This window comes from Lemur catta, chromosome 17 (assembly GCF_020740605.2).
Source record: "Lemur catta isolate mLemCat1 chromosome 17, mLemCat1.pri, whole genome shotgun sequence".
Classification (NCBI taxonomy): Eukaryota; Metazoa; Chordata; class Mammalia; order Primates; family Lemuridae; genus Lemur; species Lemur catta.
In genome coordinates, this window is record NC_059144.1 from 35,364,447 (window position 1) to 35,385,349 (window position 20,903).

The following is a 20,903-nucleotide window of genomic DNA, read 5'->3' on the forward strand; positions in this document are numbered from 1 at the left end:
GGGTTCCGATGAGGATTGGAGGACAGGGGCATGATGCTGTACCAGCCCCAGATTTCTGTGTTCACTACACAACTGCTGAGGGAGCTTTGCTAGAAGGCCCCTCAGTGAGGAGTTGGGGTTAGCCCCCACTCCCCACTTCCAGGCTCAGCATACCACGGGGAGCTGTTGGTCATTAGGGCTAGAGTCACTGACAGGGTCATTCCTACAAAATCTATTTGTACGAAGTCTATCTGCAAATTTTTGTCTTTATCATGTTCTGAGGGGTCTGTATTCCTGCATTCCCCAAACTCCCCGTTTTCACCTCAGTATGTCTATAGGAGCCGAGAAATCCAGCTTGTCCTCTTGAAAGGGGGAGGTTGTTATTACAACATGAAAGTGGATGGTCTTTATTCCTAATGCAGGACTAGATCACCAAAATGACAAGTTTGTAACAACGTCTTAGGTGACCAGTCCCTAGTGTCCCCCAGATGGTCCCCTCAACTAAGCAGGAAGTCTGACAGTTGTTTCTCTAGGACAGGCCCCAAGTTTTGTCTGTTTTCCAACACAGGCCTGAGTAGGAAATCTGCAGCAGACTCTTGATTTGGATGAGGGAATTCTTTATTTATTGAGGATACCTTGGAGTGAACTGGTTCCCATGAGTAGGTTTTCCTATGCTCCAGAACTACATGCGGCGATTTCTAAGCAGGAAAATCAGCACGGCAACAATTAGGCCAATCACAAATAAATCCCAGTATGGTCCAAGGATGTTGTCCAGTTTCATCCATTTCCATCTCATTGTAAACTGTTGGCAAAAGACATCCTCTCAAAAAAAAAAAAAAAAAATCCAAGCCTCTCACTCCACTCAAAACCATCATCTCCCAAACCCACCACCACCGATCCTCCCCCATTCATTCCTTGTCTGTCTCGGAAGACACGATCTTTGCTTGCTTACAGCTCTCACAGGAGGCTTAACTAGCACCTTTAGAATAACCTCAAAGATATAAAAAACTTAACTTCTACTTTTTTCAAACTACAGCTCTTTGTGACACTGCTTGCCACCTGCCATCTGCCTACCAGTCTCAGATCTTGATGGCAAGAACTATGTTGTGAACAAGTATATATAGCACATGTCACTTTGCTTAAGGCGTTGAACATAGTACGTGCTGAAAAGAATATCTGTCGAATGAATTCATTGGTTGTACTACAAAATACAACACACTCAATATAACAAGCAGAATTGCTCTGCATGGCAAGTGTAAGAGTTTGAATTCTACTTCTCAAAGGAAAACCAGTCCCCAAAAGATTCCTCTGGTGGGTCTCATCACTTTGTCCCTAAGAGTTGCTCATTGGAGTTTTCAGAGATTCCAGACCTATTTGAGACCAACTTACATTAAAAAGCAGAATATCTTGGAGCATATGCACAGTTTCCAGTTTCATGAGGGCAAAGAACACAGGTATGTGAGCATCTGGGCTTGTTTGAGCAGCCATGTCATATAATCTCCTGGCCAAGTGAATGTCCTGGAAATAGAATAGCCCGTACTCATTAGGTGCAGATTCTTTAGGGGTAAGGAAAGAGAAACCATCATTTGAAATATCACAGTTTATATTTTGTAGGCTAAGTTCCCCCACCCCAAAAGCTGTTCATGCCCTCTTATCTCTGGAACCTTGAATATGTTGTGTTATATAGCAACGGGGACTTTGAAAATGAAATTAAGGTTACAGACCTTAATGTGGGGAGATTACACTGGATTATCCAGGTGGACCCCATATAATCATATGAAGAGTTATCTCAGGGCTGAGGGCAGAAGAGAGAGAGAGATGTGGCAGGAGAAGTCGGAGAGATTCTAAGCATGAGAGGGACTCAGATTGCCATTGTTGGAGGGCATCATGAGGAAAGAATGAGAAGGAATTCGGACAACCAGCAAGGAAATGGGGACCTGGGTTCTACAACCTCAAGAAACTGAATTCGGCCAACGACCTGAATGAGTTTGGAAGTGGACTCTTCCCCAGAGCCTCCAGGAAAGAACACAGCTCTGATTTTAGCCTTGTGAGACCCTACACAGAGGATGCGGTCAAGCCACCTGGGCTTTTGACCTACAGAAACTGTGAGATAATAAATTTGTGTTGATTTAAGCCGCTCAATTTGTGGTAATTTGTTACGGCAGCCATAAAAAACTAACACAATCTCCACAAAGCTTTCTTGGATACCCCTGGACCAGTTCCTAGTTGTGATTTCAACGAAAGGGGCAGAGAATACTAGACACGAATAGAACAGTTCCCTACAATAAATTAAAAAATGGATAGCATGTAATAATCATTTAAAATTTCTAATTATCATTATAGTACGTATCATATCTGAAGTTATAGAATTTGTTTATGCAATTTTCTGTCTCCAGGTCTTTGAAAACAAGGATTTGGACTATCTATTCATCCTTGAATTCCTAGTGCTTAATAAAGTGCCTACTCTATAGTAGGCCTTCGATATTACTTACAGGATAAATGAATAAGCTATGTTGGCTCTCATGTTGGAATTTGATTCCTCAAATAACATTCTACTAAATTTTCAGGAAATTTTTTTTTTTTTTGTTAAATTAAGCCATGGCAGATAAAAATTTGTTTCTTTATATTTCACATACTTATGGCTTGTTTTCTTTGTTTCCTTTAATTTTTTCTTTCTTTGCCCAAACAGTAATGAAAAGGCTAAGTAGCATTGCTTTTAAAGGTTAAAGTGTCCGGGCCTGATTCCAGAACTGTATTTTGCTTGGGTGCCCACAAACTATTTTCAAAAGAAAGGGAAGAAGAGATTTTTCACAAACTGTGGTTATCTAAATATCTCTTTGTCTTTCCTGCTCTATCGCCCAGGCTTTGATAGTTATGAAAGGTCTCTGCTTGAGGCCTTTGCTAAACCTATTTTTTGGGTGGTGCCTTCTCTCTCAGCTGTCTCCTGCTTATCATTCCTTAAATTTTTCTAAAGCCTTGTGGCCTGATAAATTGATTTGTTGGAGAAAGAGTAATGCTCTTGCTTAAAATACTCAAAATTCAGGAGATTGTATGGAACGAGTCTGCCTGGCAACAGAGAAAACAGATGTTGTAAAAACTCTATTTGTGTCTCTAATTCCAACAAATTCGGTGGGTGTTCGTTGGAGAGCACCCTGAGGATTATAACGGCTGTGTCAGCCGCACACGTGAAAGGCATATTGACTTGAACCCGAGAAGCAGGGAAAGGCAGACTTCGTCAATATCTCAGGCATCCTTTCTTTTTTGAGGCAGGCAATATTTATTAGTTTATCTCTTGAAGTGCAAGCACTACAATTCAGTCACTTAGTTTATAATAAAAAAATAGCAAGAAGTGGGATGAGCTCATCCCTTGCCTGGGAGACCTCACAATTTGCAGTGGGGAGGAGTGGGACATGAAAGTCTTTCTTTAAAATTCCCAGAGAAAGAAATCACTGAATGTGTCTGGCTATTAGGGCAACTCATATAATAGCAACTACTAGATGAAAAAAGACTCCTCATTCTTTGACCCTATTTAGTAAAAAATCCAAATCATGCAAACAAAAAATTCCTCCCAACAGTGTTTTGATGAAGGCCAGGATTCATTAAATAAGTCCATTGCATACCTAATCCACTTAGATTTAACTTCTCTGTGGTACGTTTGAGTTTATTTTGTTTTAAATTTAGTGACTTAGGAGGTTATATAAACCTATCTTCAGACTCTTGTTAAATAATATGTTTCTAACTAAATGTCAGGTGAATACTGCCTAGTATTCAGATGTTCAAAATAGCTTCTTTTAATTCAAAGGTACAAAATTCTCCTGTAATAAAGTAGCTGGTTTGTGAAAATTGTTCCATTTCCCTACACAGGAGTTTCCCAGCTCCAAATCTTTGGGTGTCATCAAAAATTTCTTATCCTGAGACAGAGCATGGAAATGGGAAGGCAGTTTTTGAATAATTTGTTCTTGTTTTCTTATTATAAATATACCATATGTTAATTAGAGGAAACTTTGGAAATACAGAACTGAATAAATTTTTAAAAATCCACCCAGAATCTCACTGAATGGGGAGAGTTACTGATAATATTTTATATATATTTTCCTGTATTTTTATATATATTCATGTATAGGTACTTTTAATTTAGGAATTTTTTACTCTGCATAATATTTTGTCTTCTGCTTTCTTAACCTAACAATATATTTCAAACAACATGTCATGTCCTAATGTAGTCCTCTAGTCTAAATGTTTTGTAATGATTGCGTAGTATATTATAATAATGGCTAATACTAAATACTTACTATGTACCAGTTACCACTGTCATTTAATCATCACGACAATTCTATAGGACAGGTGATGTTATTAACTCCATTTTGAAAAGGAAACTACTGAGACATAGAGTGTCACCCAAATTTATATGACCTTACAAGTGACAGAACTGGGTTTCAAATCCAAATTGTCTGTTTCTAGTATGCTCATGTAATTACCAGGCCATAAGATACACGGTGGAACACTATACCACTGCACAATAATACAGATAACATGTCTTCTATTTCAGAGCATTTTGGCTGTTTATAGAGTTGCTTTTTTTTTTTCCAGTAACAAGTAAAGCTATGCACACACAAAATATTGTTTTGTGTATTTCTGATTATTTCTCTAGGTGATAGATGTTTATTTCCTGAAAGGTTATGACCATTTCTAAGTAGTGTGTGGAAGTTCTGTCATGCCATATTTCTAAGAGGGCCATTTTAAATATTAAATATATAACTTTAACTTATCCTTTCTAGAAAATAATTCTATTCTGGTGTTTAAAGCTTCAGCTATAACACTCCATAGGTGGTCAGACCAGACAAATTAGGGAAGAAACATCATTGCACCATAATTACTTTTACTTCTGACAGGTCTATTTATAATTTATTTGGTGGATGTGGTTTTGTTTTCTCTGCAGGATCCAAAAATATGTGTTATCTCATAGGTCTAAATATATACATTTGAAACTCTTCTCCAAAGGATAATTTCCCCCTACTGTTTGCTTTACTTTAGGCTAGCTTTCTTTTTCTTCCATTTGAAAAGGTTATCATATGTTTCTCATACTCCACTCTACAAAAACATTTTGAACAGAATCTGAAAGCCCTGGTTCCCCCACCTGAACTAATTGTTCCTTCTTTAACATGTTTACAGTATTTTATCTTTAATTCTTTTAGGGATGTGTTTGCATGTATGTGCACGCCATTTTGGGCTTTAACTAAAGCTATGAACACGTCAACTTTTGTGGTGGACTGTGAGCTCTTTGAAGGCTGTCTTGTTCTTCTTGTATCCTCAGAGCCAAGTACAGCGCTTCCTGACACAGAACAGGCACTTTATAAATATTCAAATGAATGAAAAGCAGAGTACAGTATCACTGTAGTTGAGAAGTAGGTATCTTTTACATCTGGATGTTCCTTAAAGGATTCGTAGAGGAGATGGCATTGAAACTGTTCTTTGAAAAAGGGACTGGTCTTTAATGGGCAAAAATGTAGGGGAAGATCATTCCAGCAAAAAGTAAGGAAGGTTCAGTTCAAGGTCTTTGAGGGGAAGGAATATGTAGCCTACACTAGATGTGGGGGGAAAGTGGTATATCAAACCATTATTATCAAGGTAGCTTAGGTCAAGGAGGGTTTTGAACGCAAAGTAGAAGTCTGGACTTCATTAGACAATAAAAAGTAAATAAGATTCTTGATACTTATTTGTTTATTTGTGTTTTTGGTGGGTGTTTTTAGAGGGGAGAGTAGGATGGAGGGGTAACAACATCAGAGTTATATTTTATCAAGAATAACCTGGTAATGCCTTGTTAAATGGATTATATATTAATTAAGATAATGCTAACATCTGTAACCCCCAAATTTCAATGGCTTAACATAGTAGAAGCTTACTTCTCCCTCATTCAACATTCCAATGTGGGTGTTACTGGTTGGTGGTGAATTTTCTTCATGTGGTAATTGCTGGACCAGAGCTCCTTTCATCCTGTGGTTTTACAGTCTCCTCCAGCCTCTGCTGCATTCAGTCAATGGAAGGGAAAGAGACTAGGGAGCCGTTCCACCTACTTCTTAGCTGCCTCAGGCCAGAGAGCAAGCACTTCACTTTTCCTGCCAAGCCAAGAACTATCACACGGATGCAAAGGGAGCTGGGAAATGTAGTCTCTGACTAGGCAGGCACACCCCCAAAAACCCCTCACTGTGGACTGGAGATTGCAAATCTTTGGTGGACAGAGCCACCTCTGCCACAGGTTTGAAGGAAGAACACTAGAATGGAAGATGCCTTTACAACGTGCCGAGGTGAGCAGAAATTCAGACCTGAACCAGGTATGGACAGAAGGAATGGCCAGGAGGGGATGGAGGACAGGCTTTGTTCATGGTTAAATTTCTGAAGTATTTACAAATCAAGTGTAAACTGAAAAAGCGTTTCATAACAACTTGTGGGAGGAATGCTTATACTTCTAGGCTAATCTCGGTCCTCTCCCAATGCTTCCCCAGGTTTTGTTTGGTGTTCCCAGACAATGCTGCAGTCAGTCCTGGCCCCACAGTTTAATTCAAGGAGCTCATTGGCTAAGACGCTTCCCAGAGAAGCTATTAGGATAACTCACCTACATCACCCTAGCCCCAACTTCCTTTCTTAAAAACAGATGATAACAACAGTGACCCATATTTTTACATTGATTTACCAAGAATTGATTTATAACTCACTTTCTTCCTCAGAGATCTTAAATGCAGAGTTTATAAAACATGATTTCCCCCCCTACCTTCTTTGATTCCCAGAGAAACCCTGATAATGATATTGTAACTCATCTTTCTCGCCAGTTTCCACGAAAATTAACTAATAAAGAGGATTGTGAAGTGCCTTGCTGAAGAAATGCTTAATTACTTGATATTTTAAGCGCTGGCCAGGCCTAGTCTCCCAACTGCTCTGCTTTTATTGGAACAAGCTTTGAGCTTTTAATTATCAGGATATTCATTTTAAGAATTACAAAAAGTGATATCTCCTTGTTAATTTGATTATGAGACGGCAAGATTCGTAAACTTTGCCACTGAATACTAGGTTATTACTTTCCTAATTGCTAAACAAAAGAAACTAATAAAAACAAAGAGCAATAATCCCTCATTAGCTAAATCTAAAATTCTCATATGCAGGTCTGAGGTTAAAATCAGCCCCCATTTCTTTTTAAATGTAGAGAATTTCTGTAGGAAAAAATAACACTTGTGACTGAGAGAGACTGATCAAATGAACTACCCATGATATAACAGAAACCCTAGCAGAAAAGAACAGAAAAGTGGGAAAAGAGAAACTTCAGAGTGTTTTTCCTAAACGTACAAAGCATGTGTCTCGACAGCTACTATTTGACTTTATAAAGAAAGTGCCCACAGTGGTGACTCCAAAGAGGAAATGGAAGGCCAGCTGGGCACTGACAGGCTGTGTGTCCTGAGAGGATGCTCCTTCCCGCCCTCAGGGACTCAAGGCAAAATGGCCTCATTGTGGTGAGGATACACTGTCAGGGACCAAGTCCTTCTGGAATCACACAGAGTGGGAGAGCTAACTTGAATTTAACACATGGAGTGGGGTCACTTTTATCCTTTCCATAGACAATGCTCTCTCCATGTTATGTTTTGCACGGGGAATGATGAATAAAAGCTTTAATCTTGTTGAAGCCTTACTTAGCAGTGGCTCAAATTCCCTCCTGATCTAAATGACAGTCATTCCACACACTGTTTGACTGCAAAGCCCTTTCACAAAGGCGCATTCATTTAATCCTCAAAGCCCGGGGCAGGGCAGGTATCATTAGTTCTGTTTTACTGACTTGAATGATGGGTGGGGAGCTGGGGGTGGTCAAATAACAGCCCAAGAACCATCTAATTTAGCTACTCCATCCAGCCCCATTCTCCCCCAGATTTCACAAACACGGGAAGCTTGCGCTTGGTAGGAATGGGGAAAACGGACTGGATTCGGATTTGACATTCTTTCCACTGCTTAGGCTGCCTGGGCTAATGAAAAATGATCAGCCAAAAGGCAGGCTGCAGGAGAGGACAGGACAGCAGAGATCTGCATGCTGAATAAAGAGCCCTTAGCTGCAGTGTGCACCATTAGCAGTTCTCAAATAGGAAATTCCCTACCAATAATTCTCAATTACTAGCACAACTGGAAGAAAGAAGAGAGCATAAAAGCCGATAATTTCCACATTATTTGGCTTTAGAAATGCAGCCAGGAATATAAACAGATAAACACTGAGGAGGAACACATGCCTGAGCACTAAGAATGACTTGTAGGGCATACTCTTGCACCCCAAAACAGGGGGTCAGACAGGCCTGGATTCAAATTCTGACTCCATCACTGACGAGCTCTGCTAACTTGGTCAAATGACTTAACCTCCCTGCACTGCAGCTCCCTGACGCCTACACTGAGGACAATTAAATAGGGACTATCTCATTGAGTGGTTGTGTGATTTCAATGACAGAGTACGCATAACACACTCAGCTTGGTTGTTATTATCATTATTGATATTGAATGCACTGTATCACTCTGTCAGACCCTGATGCCATCTTCTGCCTTAATTACACTCACTGTCTAAGAGATTTACTCAATACCACCTTGTGGTGCTAGCTCTCTTTCCAAGTGAATACGCCTCATTCCTCAAATCAAGTGCGGTCTCGGGGGGAGGATGGAGATACATACTCTTGGGCCTTTCCGAAGTGCCAGCACTGCGTCATGTACACAGTGGGTGCTCCATAAGACATTTCTGGATTAATGCCACCTTGGTATCCAGCTGTGGCCTCACTCCACTTTCTCCTTCTTTCTCTACTGAGAGCTTGAGAGCCAGTGGAAATTTTAACAGAAAAAGTTCTAAAGATGGAGGAGAAGGGAGGTAGGGTCCCCAAGAGAAAGTATGTGCTGGAAAAAGCAGGAACTTACAAATCAAATTGGCCTAGACCAGATATTAGTCATGTCCTTGGCATAAATGGAGAAAATAATATCTGTCTCACAGGGTAAGTAATATGTGTTGGCATAGGGGAGAGCCTCAGTAAATGTTAAGTATTTTGCTTTCTTCCTCTACATTGATGACATCAATGGAATTCAATACATTTCTAAATTTTCTCTTCCCACACAGCTGTCATTCTTAAGTTTGAATTATTACCAGTGCAATTACCTTTGCAATACCCAAGCCGTGCTCATACATGTAGGCCAGATTGAACATGGCTTGTGCACTGTGGTATTTGTCCACTGCGATGCTGTAATGTGTGGCTGCTGTTTGATAGTCTTTCTTAGTCCCGTAGCCGTAGTAGTGGTAATCTCCAATTTTTACTCTAGCAAATGCATTGCCTGATAGAAACATTGGAAAAAGAAGAATCGTAACTCAAACCATTCATGTGTACCTCCCAGGAAGTCAACCTAATGATCTTGTTTCAGTCCTTTAAAAATACATATGTATATATACCTGAACACCCAAATATCAAAAAAGAAAAAAGACACTCGAATCATGATTAGATATACTTTATGAAATACAAAATATAATGCTCAATGCTAGCTGTCTTCATTATAGGATAACACCCAGGGTATTGTCCAAGTGTTCTTAAAGAACAAAAAATTACAAATTTTCCCCTATAAATTCAAGTTTTTAAAAGTAGGTCAACTCTTGGGAAACTGGAGCCCGTCCCTCCTGTCCTCAGACTTCACTCCTGAAGCTCTACTCTCCTGCATCACCAGTTTTGTCCCCTTTCCCAGATCAATCCCATTGGCCAAACACGCTCTGGTATTGTCTATGAACAAAAATAAACCCTCTCTTTATCCTGTGGTGTCTCCTTCTAGCTCATGCCCCATTTCTCTGTTCCTCTTTACACTCAGCCTTTTCAAAAGTGTGTTCTACACTCGCTGTCTCCAAAGCTTCACCTCCCACAGACTCTTCGACCTACTGCAACCTGGATTCTGCCCCTCCTCCTTGGAACTGCTGCTTTGAAGGTGGTGGGTGACCTCCAGATCCATTGGCCGTGTCTCTGCCCTCACCTTCCCCAACCTCTGAGCAGCACTTGAGTCATGGGACCCATCTGCCAGAGCACTTTCCTCTCTTGGCATTGATGGCGCTGCATTTTCTTGATTTCCCTCCTACCTCACAGCCTCTTGTTCTCAAACTCTTGCCTGACCTCTCATCTACCCACTTTCTAAATGTTGGAATGTCAAGGGCTTGTTTCTAACTCCTTTTTTCTCTTTCTTCTTTCCCTTCTTTTCTCTCCTCTCCTCCACACCTCTCTCCACCCCTCTGCTCTATCTCAACTCTTTCTCCCAGTGACCTCGTCTAGTTCCACAGTTTTCTTTGTGTTGACTACGTCTGAATTTATATCTTCAGTCCTGTCTCTCCCTGAGGCCCGGATCCTAATAATTGCCATCTTTATTTCTCTACTTGAATTGAAAACTTAAAATGTCCAGTAGACATTTCCTAACACCTTACACCCCCTTCCTCCAAACAAAATAATCAGTTTCTTCCCTGTTTCAGTACTAAACCCACCATCGTCCAGGCCATAAAGCTAGGGCAAGTATTCCTAGGTCTTCTTTTTCCCTCACCTCCATTATCAAGTTCATCAGCAAGTCCTGTTGATTTTATAATACCTCTTAAACATACTTATCTCTTGACATCTCCTCCACTACCTATTCAAGCCAAGAATGCTACAGTAGCCTTCAAACTGTTGTTTTATCTTCACTTTTCAATCCATTCTCTGCATAACAGCCAGGGTGGTCTTTTTAAAATATGAAATCAAATCCTGTTATTCCCCTGTGTCAAATCCCCGCATGGCTTTACTTTGCATTTGGAGTAACATCCAGACTTCTGGCCGGACCTACAGGTCACGTCTAACCTGCCTTCTGCTTTCCTGACTAACCTCTTCCTGACTAATCACATGTCACTTTCTCACTCTGCTCTGGACGCCTGGCCTGATTATTCCTTCAACAAGCCAAGCTCATTCCTGCCTCAGGATCCCTGCACGAGGTCCACGAATTAGGATCCTCAAGTCCCTTTGCCTGGAGGGTTCACAATTTCTCCAAATATTCACATGGCTGGTTTCTCATCTTTCGGGTCCGAGCACAAATGCCCCTTCCCTCCTAGAGGCCTTTCTCTGAGTACCTTGTCTAACGTACCCTGCAACCCCTACCCCAGCAGTTAACTATCTCATCTCCATGTTTTATTTCCTTACAGCATATATCACTGTTATCTTATTTGCTTACAAGTTTATTTCCTCACTAGTTTATTTCCTCTCTTCCCCATGAGGGCAGGGACTCCATGAGGACAAGTATTAATACTTTGAAGTTCTTTTTATTTATTTATTTAATTTATTTTTATTTCAGGATATTATGAGGTTACAAACATTTTGGTTCCATTTTATGTCTTTGCCTCACCCAAGGGAGGATTAGAGGCATGTCCTTCCCCTCTACAATGCTCACCGCGTCCATTAGTTGTGAGTTTACCACCCCCCCCCCAATCCCTGGAGAATATTACTACCGTGTGAGCACCATAGTGTTGATCAGCTAGTGTCAATTTGATAGTGAGTACATGTGGCACCTATTCTTCCATTCTTGTGATACCTCACTGCTTTCAAGCTCTTAATTACCGATATAGTCCCAGAACCTAGAATGGTGCTTGATAAATATTTATGAAATGAATGGATAGACATGATAGAAAACTTCTTAGAAAATGCTTTCCCCAGATATTAAGTAATTTCAATTATTACTTTCTAACAAACATGGATATGTCAAGTAGAAAAAAGTCATGTGACTTTTTAAGATATGAGTCTTTTAAAGGCCACATAGGGATGAACTGTAAGGATATCCTTGGGGTCCTTGTTTCCATTCCTTGGGAGAATGTTGATTGAAAAGATGAGGGAACACTCAGCTAAGACATCCATCACAGCTGAGGCCAGCCCTTTTAGCATAGTTTGGCTTACTTGGAAATACCCCATGTGGTATGATCTGAGGTGTATCATTAAGCGATATAGAACTCCCTCCAAGATTTCCTCCCCATTTGGCCTAGAGCAGTGCCTAAGATCCTTTGGCATTTATTCCTTTGAGTACTGAAGTTCTTTTAGTCTTCTAGAATGTTCTATTAAAATATAGACACTTCTAAGAGATGTAATACCATGAGCCATCGTTAGCTGAGTAGAATTAAGATTATAAAATTCTCAAGCTGACAAAAGACATTAGTTATCAAGGTTTGCTTCCCAGATGCCTCAAAATGGACAGGTAACTGGGAGCAAAGCCTTATGAGAATGGTGCCCAGAAAAGAACCCCAAAGAGAAACTTACTTCATCTCTAATTTTGCCCAAAGCTGCCCTCCTTTGACCCCTGAGGTTCCTTCTGGGCCATAACCCAGAGGGATAGGATAATTCTGCGCCCTTTCAATCCTTACAGGTTGCAGGCAGGGTCCCTGAAGTCTCTGGGAGTGGAAGGCTGGTTCTCGGGAGGATGTGGCTCCATTCCAATGAGGGGACTGACTGGGACATGTGGTGACCCTGACGGCCTCCTGTGGGGATCGCCTGACCGTGGAGGGATTTCCACATCAATTTCGCAGTCACAGGGTGGTGACTGAGTCCTGATGGCCCAGCACTGCACGGTTCGTCACACGCAGTGACTGCTAAAAGAAGCATGGCCAGTGACTAATTGGAAAATCTCATTATTAGATTTCCTCACCCCAAGTGAGCCACTCAGCTGCCTTATCTTCAGGGACACTTATGCCTGACCTCTCTTGTGACACATAATTATTTTTAGCCACGTGAATTTTTTTTTAAATTGGGGGATTCAGCTTAATATTAATGTATCCTTGTTTGCAATGTTTCCTTTCCTTGGTGCAACTTCCACACCATTGCCTGGCTTGGAATAAACTTGTATTTGTTGCAATTAAGCTGATTTGCTGTGGCTGAGAGATTGCTACTGTTGTTTCCCGCTCTAAATATGGTCTTTATTGCTTTGTTGCATTTTAGAAAACACAGACTTTTAAAGGGAATTTCTCACTAAAGCAGCATTGATGGCTTGCTGCTGTGTTACCAGCTCAGCTTGATCCGAGCAGGCACCGCTGTGACTTTTTCCTCTGCCTCATTTTAGTGTCAGCTGAGAATCATTTACTATCCTGTTCACTTCCTGTGAAAAGGGATGATTTGGCTTTGGCATAAGATGATTTTAAGAAACCTAATTGGAAGCAAAATTGCTCTTATTGCAAGAGAGTTCCTCACACATCCAAATGCCAATTGTGACAGCTTTGCAGTATCTCTTTGCTTTTAATAATGTAATTTTAGTGGAAAAAATAGGAAGAGACATAGCAATGCAAATGCCACTTGCCAATGCTTTTCCCACCACTAATATCTTATATTCTTTATCCTTGTGATTCTGTCAAGCAGGACATGGGAACTCCAGGAAAGGGGAGAGGATCCTGCCATTTATCTCTGGTTTTTGTTTTGTTTTGATTCTTAAGTGCTAGTGGTTATAGTAAAGATCTGAAATTTGTGGTAGTCACTAAAGTAATATCTTAAAAAGGAAATCAAATGAGTCTGAGATACATAAGTAATTTTGCCTCTAAACTCACTGAGACATAAGTCACATCTCTGATTAGTTCAGTCAGTAACTCAGCAAACAAGAGACTGAAGCCAGACCGAGAAAACGGTTTCTTGAGTAAAATTGTCATGTTTCAAAGAACTGTTCTGATGCCATGGAGACAGAGCTATAAAAAAATTCCTATGGTTGGCTGAACTGTAGGGACCTTGATAATAATGAGGAAAATAAGTTCCTGGAAATGACCTCTAACCGTAGACTGACCCTTACATCAGTATAGTTCGAAATGCCACCTACCTGATATTCCGCACCTTTCTGCCTATGTACCCAAGAACACAACTGAAGCAAATCAGATGAATAATAGCAGACAGGGACCAGGTATGTGCTTATTTTTAATCTAGGTTCTATACCTTGAACGGCAGCTCGATTCCATAGGAGAAGTGCCATTGGATACATCTTCTCTTTTTCAAGAATTTTAGCCTTTTCTAAAAAAAAAAAGGAGACATTCCATTAGGAAGGCTTAAAATGCCTCCGTAGTAAAGTCTTATATGCATATGTATGATTGGGGAATTGCAGAGAATTTTAACTTATCTTACTAGATTCCAAAATGAATGCTGAATTGCTTTGAGCTACTTCATACCCCATTTCTGCAAGCAGTGCATACTGAATAAGAGAAGAATCTATATCACCATCCTTATAGGCAAAGTAAGCTGTCAGGAATTTCTCAGCCCAGTGGCCTAGTTCACAGACACCTTTATATAGCTGTATATGGAAGAGAAATCAAGCAGACTAGTTAGCCAATATACTTCATCCCAAGCAAATGATAACTGAAATTAGTCTTCAGCTCTTGGCAAGGATTTTAGGTCTTAAGAATGGCTTTTACAAATTATTTAAGGTGAAGGGTTAATACCTTTTATAGGCACAAAAATTACAAATATATATATATGTGTATATATACACACACACACACACACACACACACACACATATAGTCTTGAGCAAAACTTCCTCAGGCTTATCTTAAATTCGTATAATAAACTTTCCTAACTTGGAGACTATTTGGTGGACCGAGAATGTATTGGCTTCAGTTTTTTTTTTTTTTTTTAGTGGTGATGGTTGTTTTTTAAAGGGCCTTTCCGGGCACTGCTGCTTAATGAGCTAAGTTGTAAGGCCACCACTGATGTGGAAAGGAGAGAATGAAGGGAAGACGGTGCCCGAGGGTGTAGGTGACATAACCACGAGGGAGGTGTGCGGAGCTCTAGGGGGACAAATGTCAACTTAGCTGAATAGCCCTTATGTAACCAAAAGAGGTTAGCCATACATAATTCATTAGGAAGTTGGCAAAGGAGCAAATCTAAAGATAGATTATTAGCTGGCAGCTTTTGAAATGAGTTTCAGAGGGACCAGATTGCAACACGGAGGTATTTATACTGGTGCAGCGGATGTGTTTAATAAATCAATGAAGGGCATTAAGGTCCTAAAAGCATTCTTTTGAAAAGTACATCACTGGCTCAGGCTGAAAGAATCCACTTTCTCAATTGTCATCCAAATCATCAAAAACCTAAGGATTCTGCTTTCTGGGAAGAAGTGGGCCACATTTTCTAGGCTAAATCGAGCCTTTCATTTCCCAAGTAGCAACTCCCAATCCCACTAGAAGTGCCAAATTGCCCTGGTGATTTGATTGAAGGCTGCAATGGAGCTCCTTAACTGAATTTTGAGGTGAGCTCTGAACTTGATAAAAAGACAAATGTAAGAGAGGGGAGGGATGATTTCTCTTTCTCTCTTTCCCAACCTGAGTTACATCACCGTTTTTCCTCACTGACAAATGTCAGCGTTCACATTGTCAACTGAAAGAAAAGAGGTAATAGCTGTAAAATCAAAGGCACCAACAATTTAAGGACAGTGTCATCTCTTCTGTGTGATAAATGAGAAGTACTTTAAAAAAGGCCCAGTCCTTACCTCCACAGCAGTTCTACACGATCTTAACACGCCTGTCCCTGTCGCATACATCTCGGCCAGATAATAAATGGCGAGGGGCTGCCCACTCTGAGATGCCAAGTAGAAATATTTGAAGGCAAGTTTGTAATCCTTCCATACTCCAGAGCCAGCTGAAAATTAAAATTGCTTTGAGCCACCCTTACTTATTTATTTTTTACATTATAATCTATGGATATAATGGTGATGCCTCCTATTTTAAATAGGATGGGAAAAGACAACCAAAAGTCAAGTTGCTCTATTTGGGGGCAGGGAGAACGTTCAGTTTGCTTATAAGAATGAATATAGAAATTTATGTTCTTTACCAATTCAGAAATAACTGAGGAGGAAGGGCTGCTCAGTCTTAGGAAAATATCTCCTCAATATGGCACAACTAGAGTTAATGAAAAGGAGATCAAGTGGTGATCTCTGAGGACGGGAAGCTCCTCCATGCTGCATCTTGCCATCTTTGTCATCCTTCTGCACGGGAATACAGGTACAGTTTCTCCCAGACACAACTGCGGAGTATGGCGCAGGCAAATCCCAGCTCCAGGAAGCCCAGCTCTCATCCAACTCATGCTTGGAGCAAGGAGAGGCACTTGGTGCTAGGGCGGAGAACCAGCAGACTCCCGCAGCTGGGATTCTTGTCCTGGGTCTCCCATTACTTCTTTTGTGAGTTGGACACATCTAAGCTCTTCATTTGCAAGAGGAGAAGGCTTTCCCTTCCAGCTCTAACATTGCATGGCCTTTAGAGGCAGTGCCATGTAGCTAGCTAGCAATTAAGAGCAAAAGCTCTGGAGGCAGATCAATTGAGTTTGAATTCCAGATCCAATGACTATGTTCAGATCTCCCGGTATTTTTCTTGGCTACTGCTTCTCTCAGTCCCAACAGAGGTTATTATAAACCTTTTTGGCTTTCCGAGACCTCCTGCCTCAGCCACTCTACCTTTGCTCTCATAAGGCAGCTTTGTACCTACTAGATCATGGAGGAAAACTTCACATTGTCTTTCTTCACTTGCCTCTCTCCTCATCCCCACCCCCCATATTTACATCTTTACCATCCTTTCCTCCCTTCCCCAGTCTTTGAGAGGAAGAAATCTTGCCTGTCTATCAAGGCTAACAATGCCTCCACCTCCCTGGGCCCAACCACATCCTAATACCACCAACTTTTTCCAGAATCGCTTTTCATCAATTATAACTATGCTCACATCTGTCACCATGTTAAAAACGACACCCTCTTGGTTCTTGGTCCCTCTCATACTGCAATTCCATCTTTGAAGAGCACACTGCTTACAAAAATATTTTTACTTATCTACTTCCTCACCTTCCATTCATGCCCTAACCCATTGTCACCTGACTTCCAGCCTAACCAGTCTAATGACTTCCCCAACATTCTCCATATTGTTAAGTCTCCCAGGTACTCAGTTTTTTCTTACTTTTTTTTTTTTAACCAGGCTTCTCACTGCATTTCACAGGAATGCTCATTCATTTACTCTTTCTTGAGTGTTCTAGTGTATGGGCTCCCTTAAGATCTTTTTTTTTTTTTTCCTATTTCTCTGACCATGGCTTTTCATTCTTCTTGGTGACCAGTATTTTCCTGCCTATTCTTTCAATACAGCATGGAGAATTGCCAGATTTCTGATCACAGCCCATTGCTCCTTCCTCTTACACTCTCTCATTTCCCTTTGCAAGCTCAACTACTCTGAACTAATGCCTGTATGTTGATGCCTCTCAAATCTTTCTCACCAAGTTTGAGTTTTCTTGTGAGTTTCATACTTGCTTCTGGGTATGTGCATTGGACATCACAAGCACCTCAAACTTAACCTTGTCAAAGGTAAGCTTCCTGACTCTGTACCTCCCTGACCCCCCGCCCAAATGGTGTCCTTTTCAGGTCTTTTTCAAATTCTTCAAATTGCTGCCTGAATGTTCTACCTAAACCACTCGCATCCACCCTTTGATTTTTGTTATAAAATGGAGCAGACTTAATAATATGCATGTCATTCTAAATAAAGCAGCCATCTTCATAACACTTACAGTAGTACATGAAGCCTAACTGGAACTGTGCATTGGGCCACCCTTTCTCTGCAGCTTTTTGAAAGTATTTAAGTGCTTCAGAATAATTCTGCAAGATAATTACATTCTATTACTCAAAGGTATATGTATAACTCCATGGTAACAATTGCCTTGCACTTTTTAAAAAGAGTATAGACAGTACCTTATGTGATTTAAGCTAATTAAAATAGTATCAGAAATGTTATGTATTTTTATTTCATCATTAGATTCTATCAGGCAATAATTATCTCACTTTCACCATAATTATGTCTTTTTCTACATTGACAGTAGGTTTTGTTAGATATTGGGGGAAGGTCACTCAAAAGACAGAGGTTAAAATTAGAAGATAAATTTCTCTATCAATAAGATCCTCAGAGGATAGATGATTTCTAAGGTTATTTAGAATCTACAATTCTGAGATATAATTAGGAACGCTATTCTTGTCACAAGCTTGTTCTGTGTCTCTTTGGCAAAGTTTTCACTAGATTATTTTATTCTCTATTATCTGATATAATAGTTTGGCAAACCGGATAATAGAGATGATTCCTTTCAATTAATGAATGACCATGAATTTTACCCTATAAATTGCTGGAAACATATGGAAAAGATAATGAAATTATTTAACTTACCACGGGAACTCCTTTTCCATAAAAGTAAAGAAGACCAAGCCCATGAAGACCAATTGCATTGCCCTAAAAGAGTTTTAAGAATCCAAGTAAAGTCCCAGAAGAATTCATGATAAGGAAAATTACTACAAAATCATTCAAGATATTTGAAATGCACCCAGTAAGAAATTAATCGAGGCAGGTTAACCAGGCAGTTGGCAGGTTATTTTGACCCTCTCTAGTCTCTTCTTTCACACCTTCATAATCCCCTTTGACTACAAAAGAGAGGAGGGAAATGAAGTTAAATCTTTCCTCCATTCTTTTATTCAGCTCTTATTTAGGACTTGCTTTGTGTGTGATTCCATACGTGGTACCGGGCAGAGGCAGAAGGTAAGAGGTAAAAGGTGACTACACCATGAGCCCTGCCTTGGAGAGTTCGCAGGCTAGTGGGCTGTAAGCCCTACCAAAGGGCCAGGTCAACCTCTTAAAGTCATGTCAAATGTGCTAAGTCCTAAAGTAGAAATAGATTGAGAGTGTTGTGGACACCTAGAAGAGGGACACTCCACTGCCTGGTTGAGGCTAGGAACTGAAGGGGATTGAGTTGTCAGGGGTGGTGACATTTGAGATAGGTTTTGAAGGATGTGTAGGAGTTTTCCAGAAGAGGGACGTCTACCCAGACACTTGTTACCTACTTTGGACAAAGGAGGTTGACATACATGGCCAAATAACATTTTAGACTCTGTGTATTTCAATCCAGCCACTACAGACAGTAAAGTATTATTGGCATATGTTTCTTTAGTCCAGTTCCACTGCTTATAACATCACCCATGTTTTCTTTTCTACTTGATCCTAAATTAATTACCATTTATTTTTCTGATTAATATTCTGAGTACTCTAAGGAAGGGAGTATTTAGCACATTTAGTATTCAGCACATGTTCAAATATATTGATATTTAGCATATCAAGCCTGGATGAAAGATGAATCTTAAAAGTGCCTCCCCCAGCTAGAAAACTGCTTTTTCTTCCCATTTCCCATCATATATTTCACCCTCTAGTGACTAAGTAAGGCACCACGGTTGATCACTTGGCTTGCGTTCACCAGATCTGTAGGTTTGCTTTATAGGTTTATAGTATTTCCTCGGGAACTTAAGTTCTGATAGATCTCTAGATTTCTTGTTACCACCTGGATTTAGTTATTGGGGATGCAGCCAGAGAGCCCCTCAGCGACACAGGAGTAGCTCAGAGTCCAGAGTGGTCACCATTATACAGGGAACTGTCTTAGCTCGTAAATAGAGAAGGCATACTTCAAAAACTGTTTCAAGACTCCAAATTTTGAGCCTATGCCTATCAAGGGACTCGCTATTGTACGAGTTCTTAAGGACAGTCCACCCGTATTTAAAACCAGTGGTATAACTCTGCTTTCTTCTTCTGTCTTCTGGTTCTAGGACCCTTGGGTTACTCTGTACTCTGGGAGCAGTAGTAAGGCTCAGCATGATGGATGTGGCAAAGTCTAGTGAGTGTCTTCTAGGGAGCCTTGTGTACATGTTGAGAAATGTGGAAGGAAATGAAAATGAGAGGAGGCAAGGAAGAAGGAAGATAGGAAGGACAAAAGTTAGAATAGTGGGGAGAAATTACTTTCTTCCTCTAAGGGAGTCCCACCAACTATTTTAGGCCCAGAGTGGCTATTTAGAACTTTCAGGTCAGGAGTGGCCAACTCAGATGCTTCCAGGAGCCACACAGGTGATGTGAGAAGGGCAATGAGCCAGGTGATGGAGAGAGCTGTGGGGATGGAGGCAAACAGAGAGTCCCTGCCCTGTCTGAAGGCGGCAGCAGCTCCTCTGCTACTCCAGCCAGCAGTTGCCCTGTGGAGTGGTAGCTCCATATGGTCAGCTTGTGCCAGTTTCCAGGAAAAGCTGGATGTACAGATTTTGATGTGAAGTTTACTGATATTTAAAACACTTTCTGGGCTCCCCAAAACATACGTGTAGCCAATACTCCAGAGTATACAACTTGTACTTTGGGTTTATTGCTCTTGCTTAGGTTAAATAATGTGAACCTAGGGAACAGATGGCCATTTATTTGACAAATATTTAATAAACCTGTGCTATGGAGGAGACCACTTGCCCTCCTCTAATTGAGGATGTGGCCTTCAGACAGTAGGGAGAAGCCACAAGGTAGAACGCAGTAAAATTCCAGCAGTGGGAGTGAAAGCCAGGCAAGGTCAGAAGAGGGAAGAGATTATATGAGCCGAGAGGTGTGGCGGCTTTGTGGAGGGAGAGAGGCTTGGACTCTGCTCTGGGGGATGAGTGGGACTTAGAATGGGGGGTTCTGGGGTGGGGGGTGCGTATGACAAAAGTATGGAGATGGGGATGGGCCTGGTGTCCTCAGAGGTGTGAGAGAACCACAGGAACGTGGCCCAATATGGGCTCAATGTCACACAAGGTAACTGTCCTTGTTTCTAAGTAAAAAAGGCAAAAGAGGTTGTAAAAGCTGTGGCTCTGTGTCCTGCCATTGATATAACCTCAAAATAAATTTAAAAAGCAGTTTTACAAAAAAGTAGTAAGAGCATGAGTGAGAACTCTAACAAATTGTTCAGGCAACGATCAAGAAGTATGTGGCCATGTCCACCTAATGCCATTTAGAATAATCACCTTAAATACCATTTCAGATTTCCTTTCTAAAGGAAGCTACCTCAGATTTAGAACACAAGAGGCCCAGGTCACTGCTGGTTCCACAGCCCTGAATGGTC

The 20,903-nt window shown here is 40.8% G+C and overlaps 1 protein-coding gene across 2 annotated transcripts in view; it reads right to left on the reverse strand.

Moving 5' to 3' along the window:
• Positions 1-424: 424 nt before the first annotated feature.
• The window catches only part of SEL1L2 (SEL1L2 adaptor subunit of ERAD E3 ligase), a 94,109-nt gene continuing 73,630 nt past the window's right edge, over positions 425-20,903 (reverse strand). The window contains exons 13-20 of one of the 2 annotated variants that reach the window (XM_045528145.1): positions 18,179-18,241; positions 17,532-17,619; positions 15,484-15,632; positions 14,121-14,286; positions 13,935-14,009; positions 9,146-9,318; positions 1,369-1,497; positions 425-781 (exon numbers count right to left, since the gene is read on the reverse strand). In XM_045528145.1, coding sequence (XP_045384101.1) covers positions 662-781; positions 1,369-1,497; positions 9,146-9,318; positions 13,935-14,009; positions 14,121-14,286; positions 15,484-15,632; positions 17,532-17,619; positions 18,179-18,241 — 963 coding nt within the window. In that variant the 3' untranslated portion in view covers positions 425-661. The remainder of the gene's footprint in view (positions 782-1,368; positions 1,498-9,145; positions 9,319-13,934; positions 14,010-14,120; positions 14,287-15,483; positions 15,633-17,531; positions 17,620-18,178; positions 18,242-20,903) is intronic. The other variant, XM_045528146.1, reaches the window with a different exon arrangement.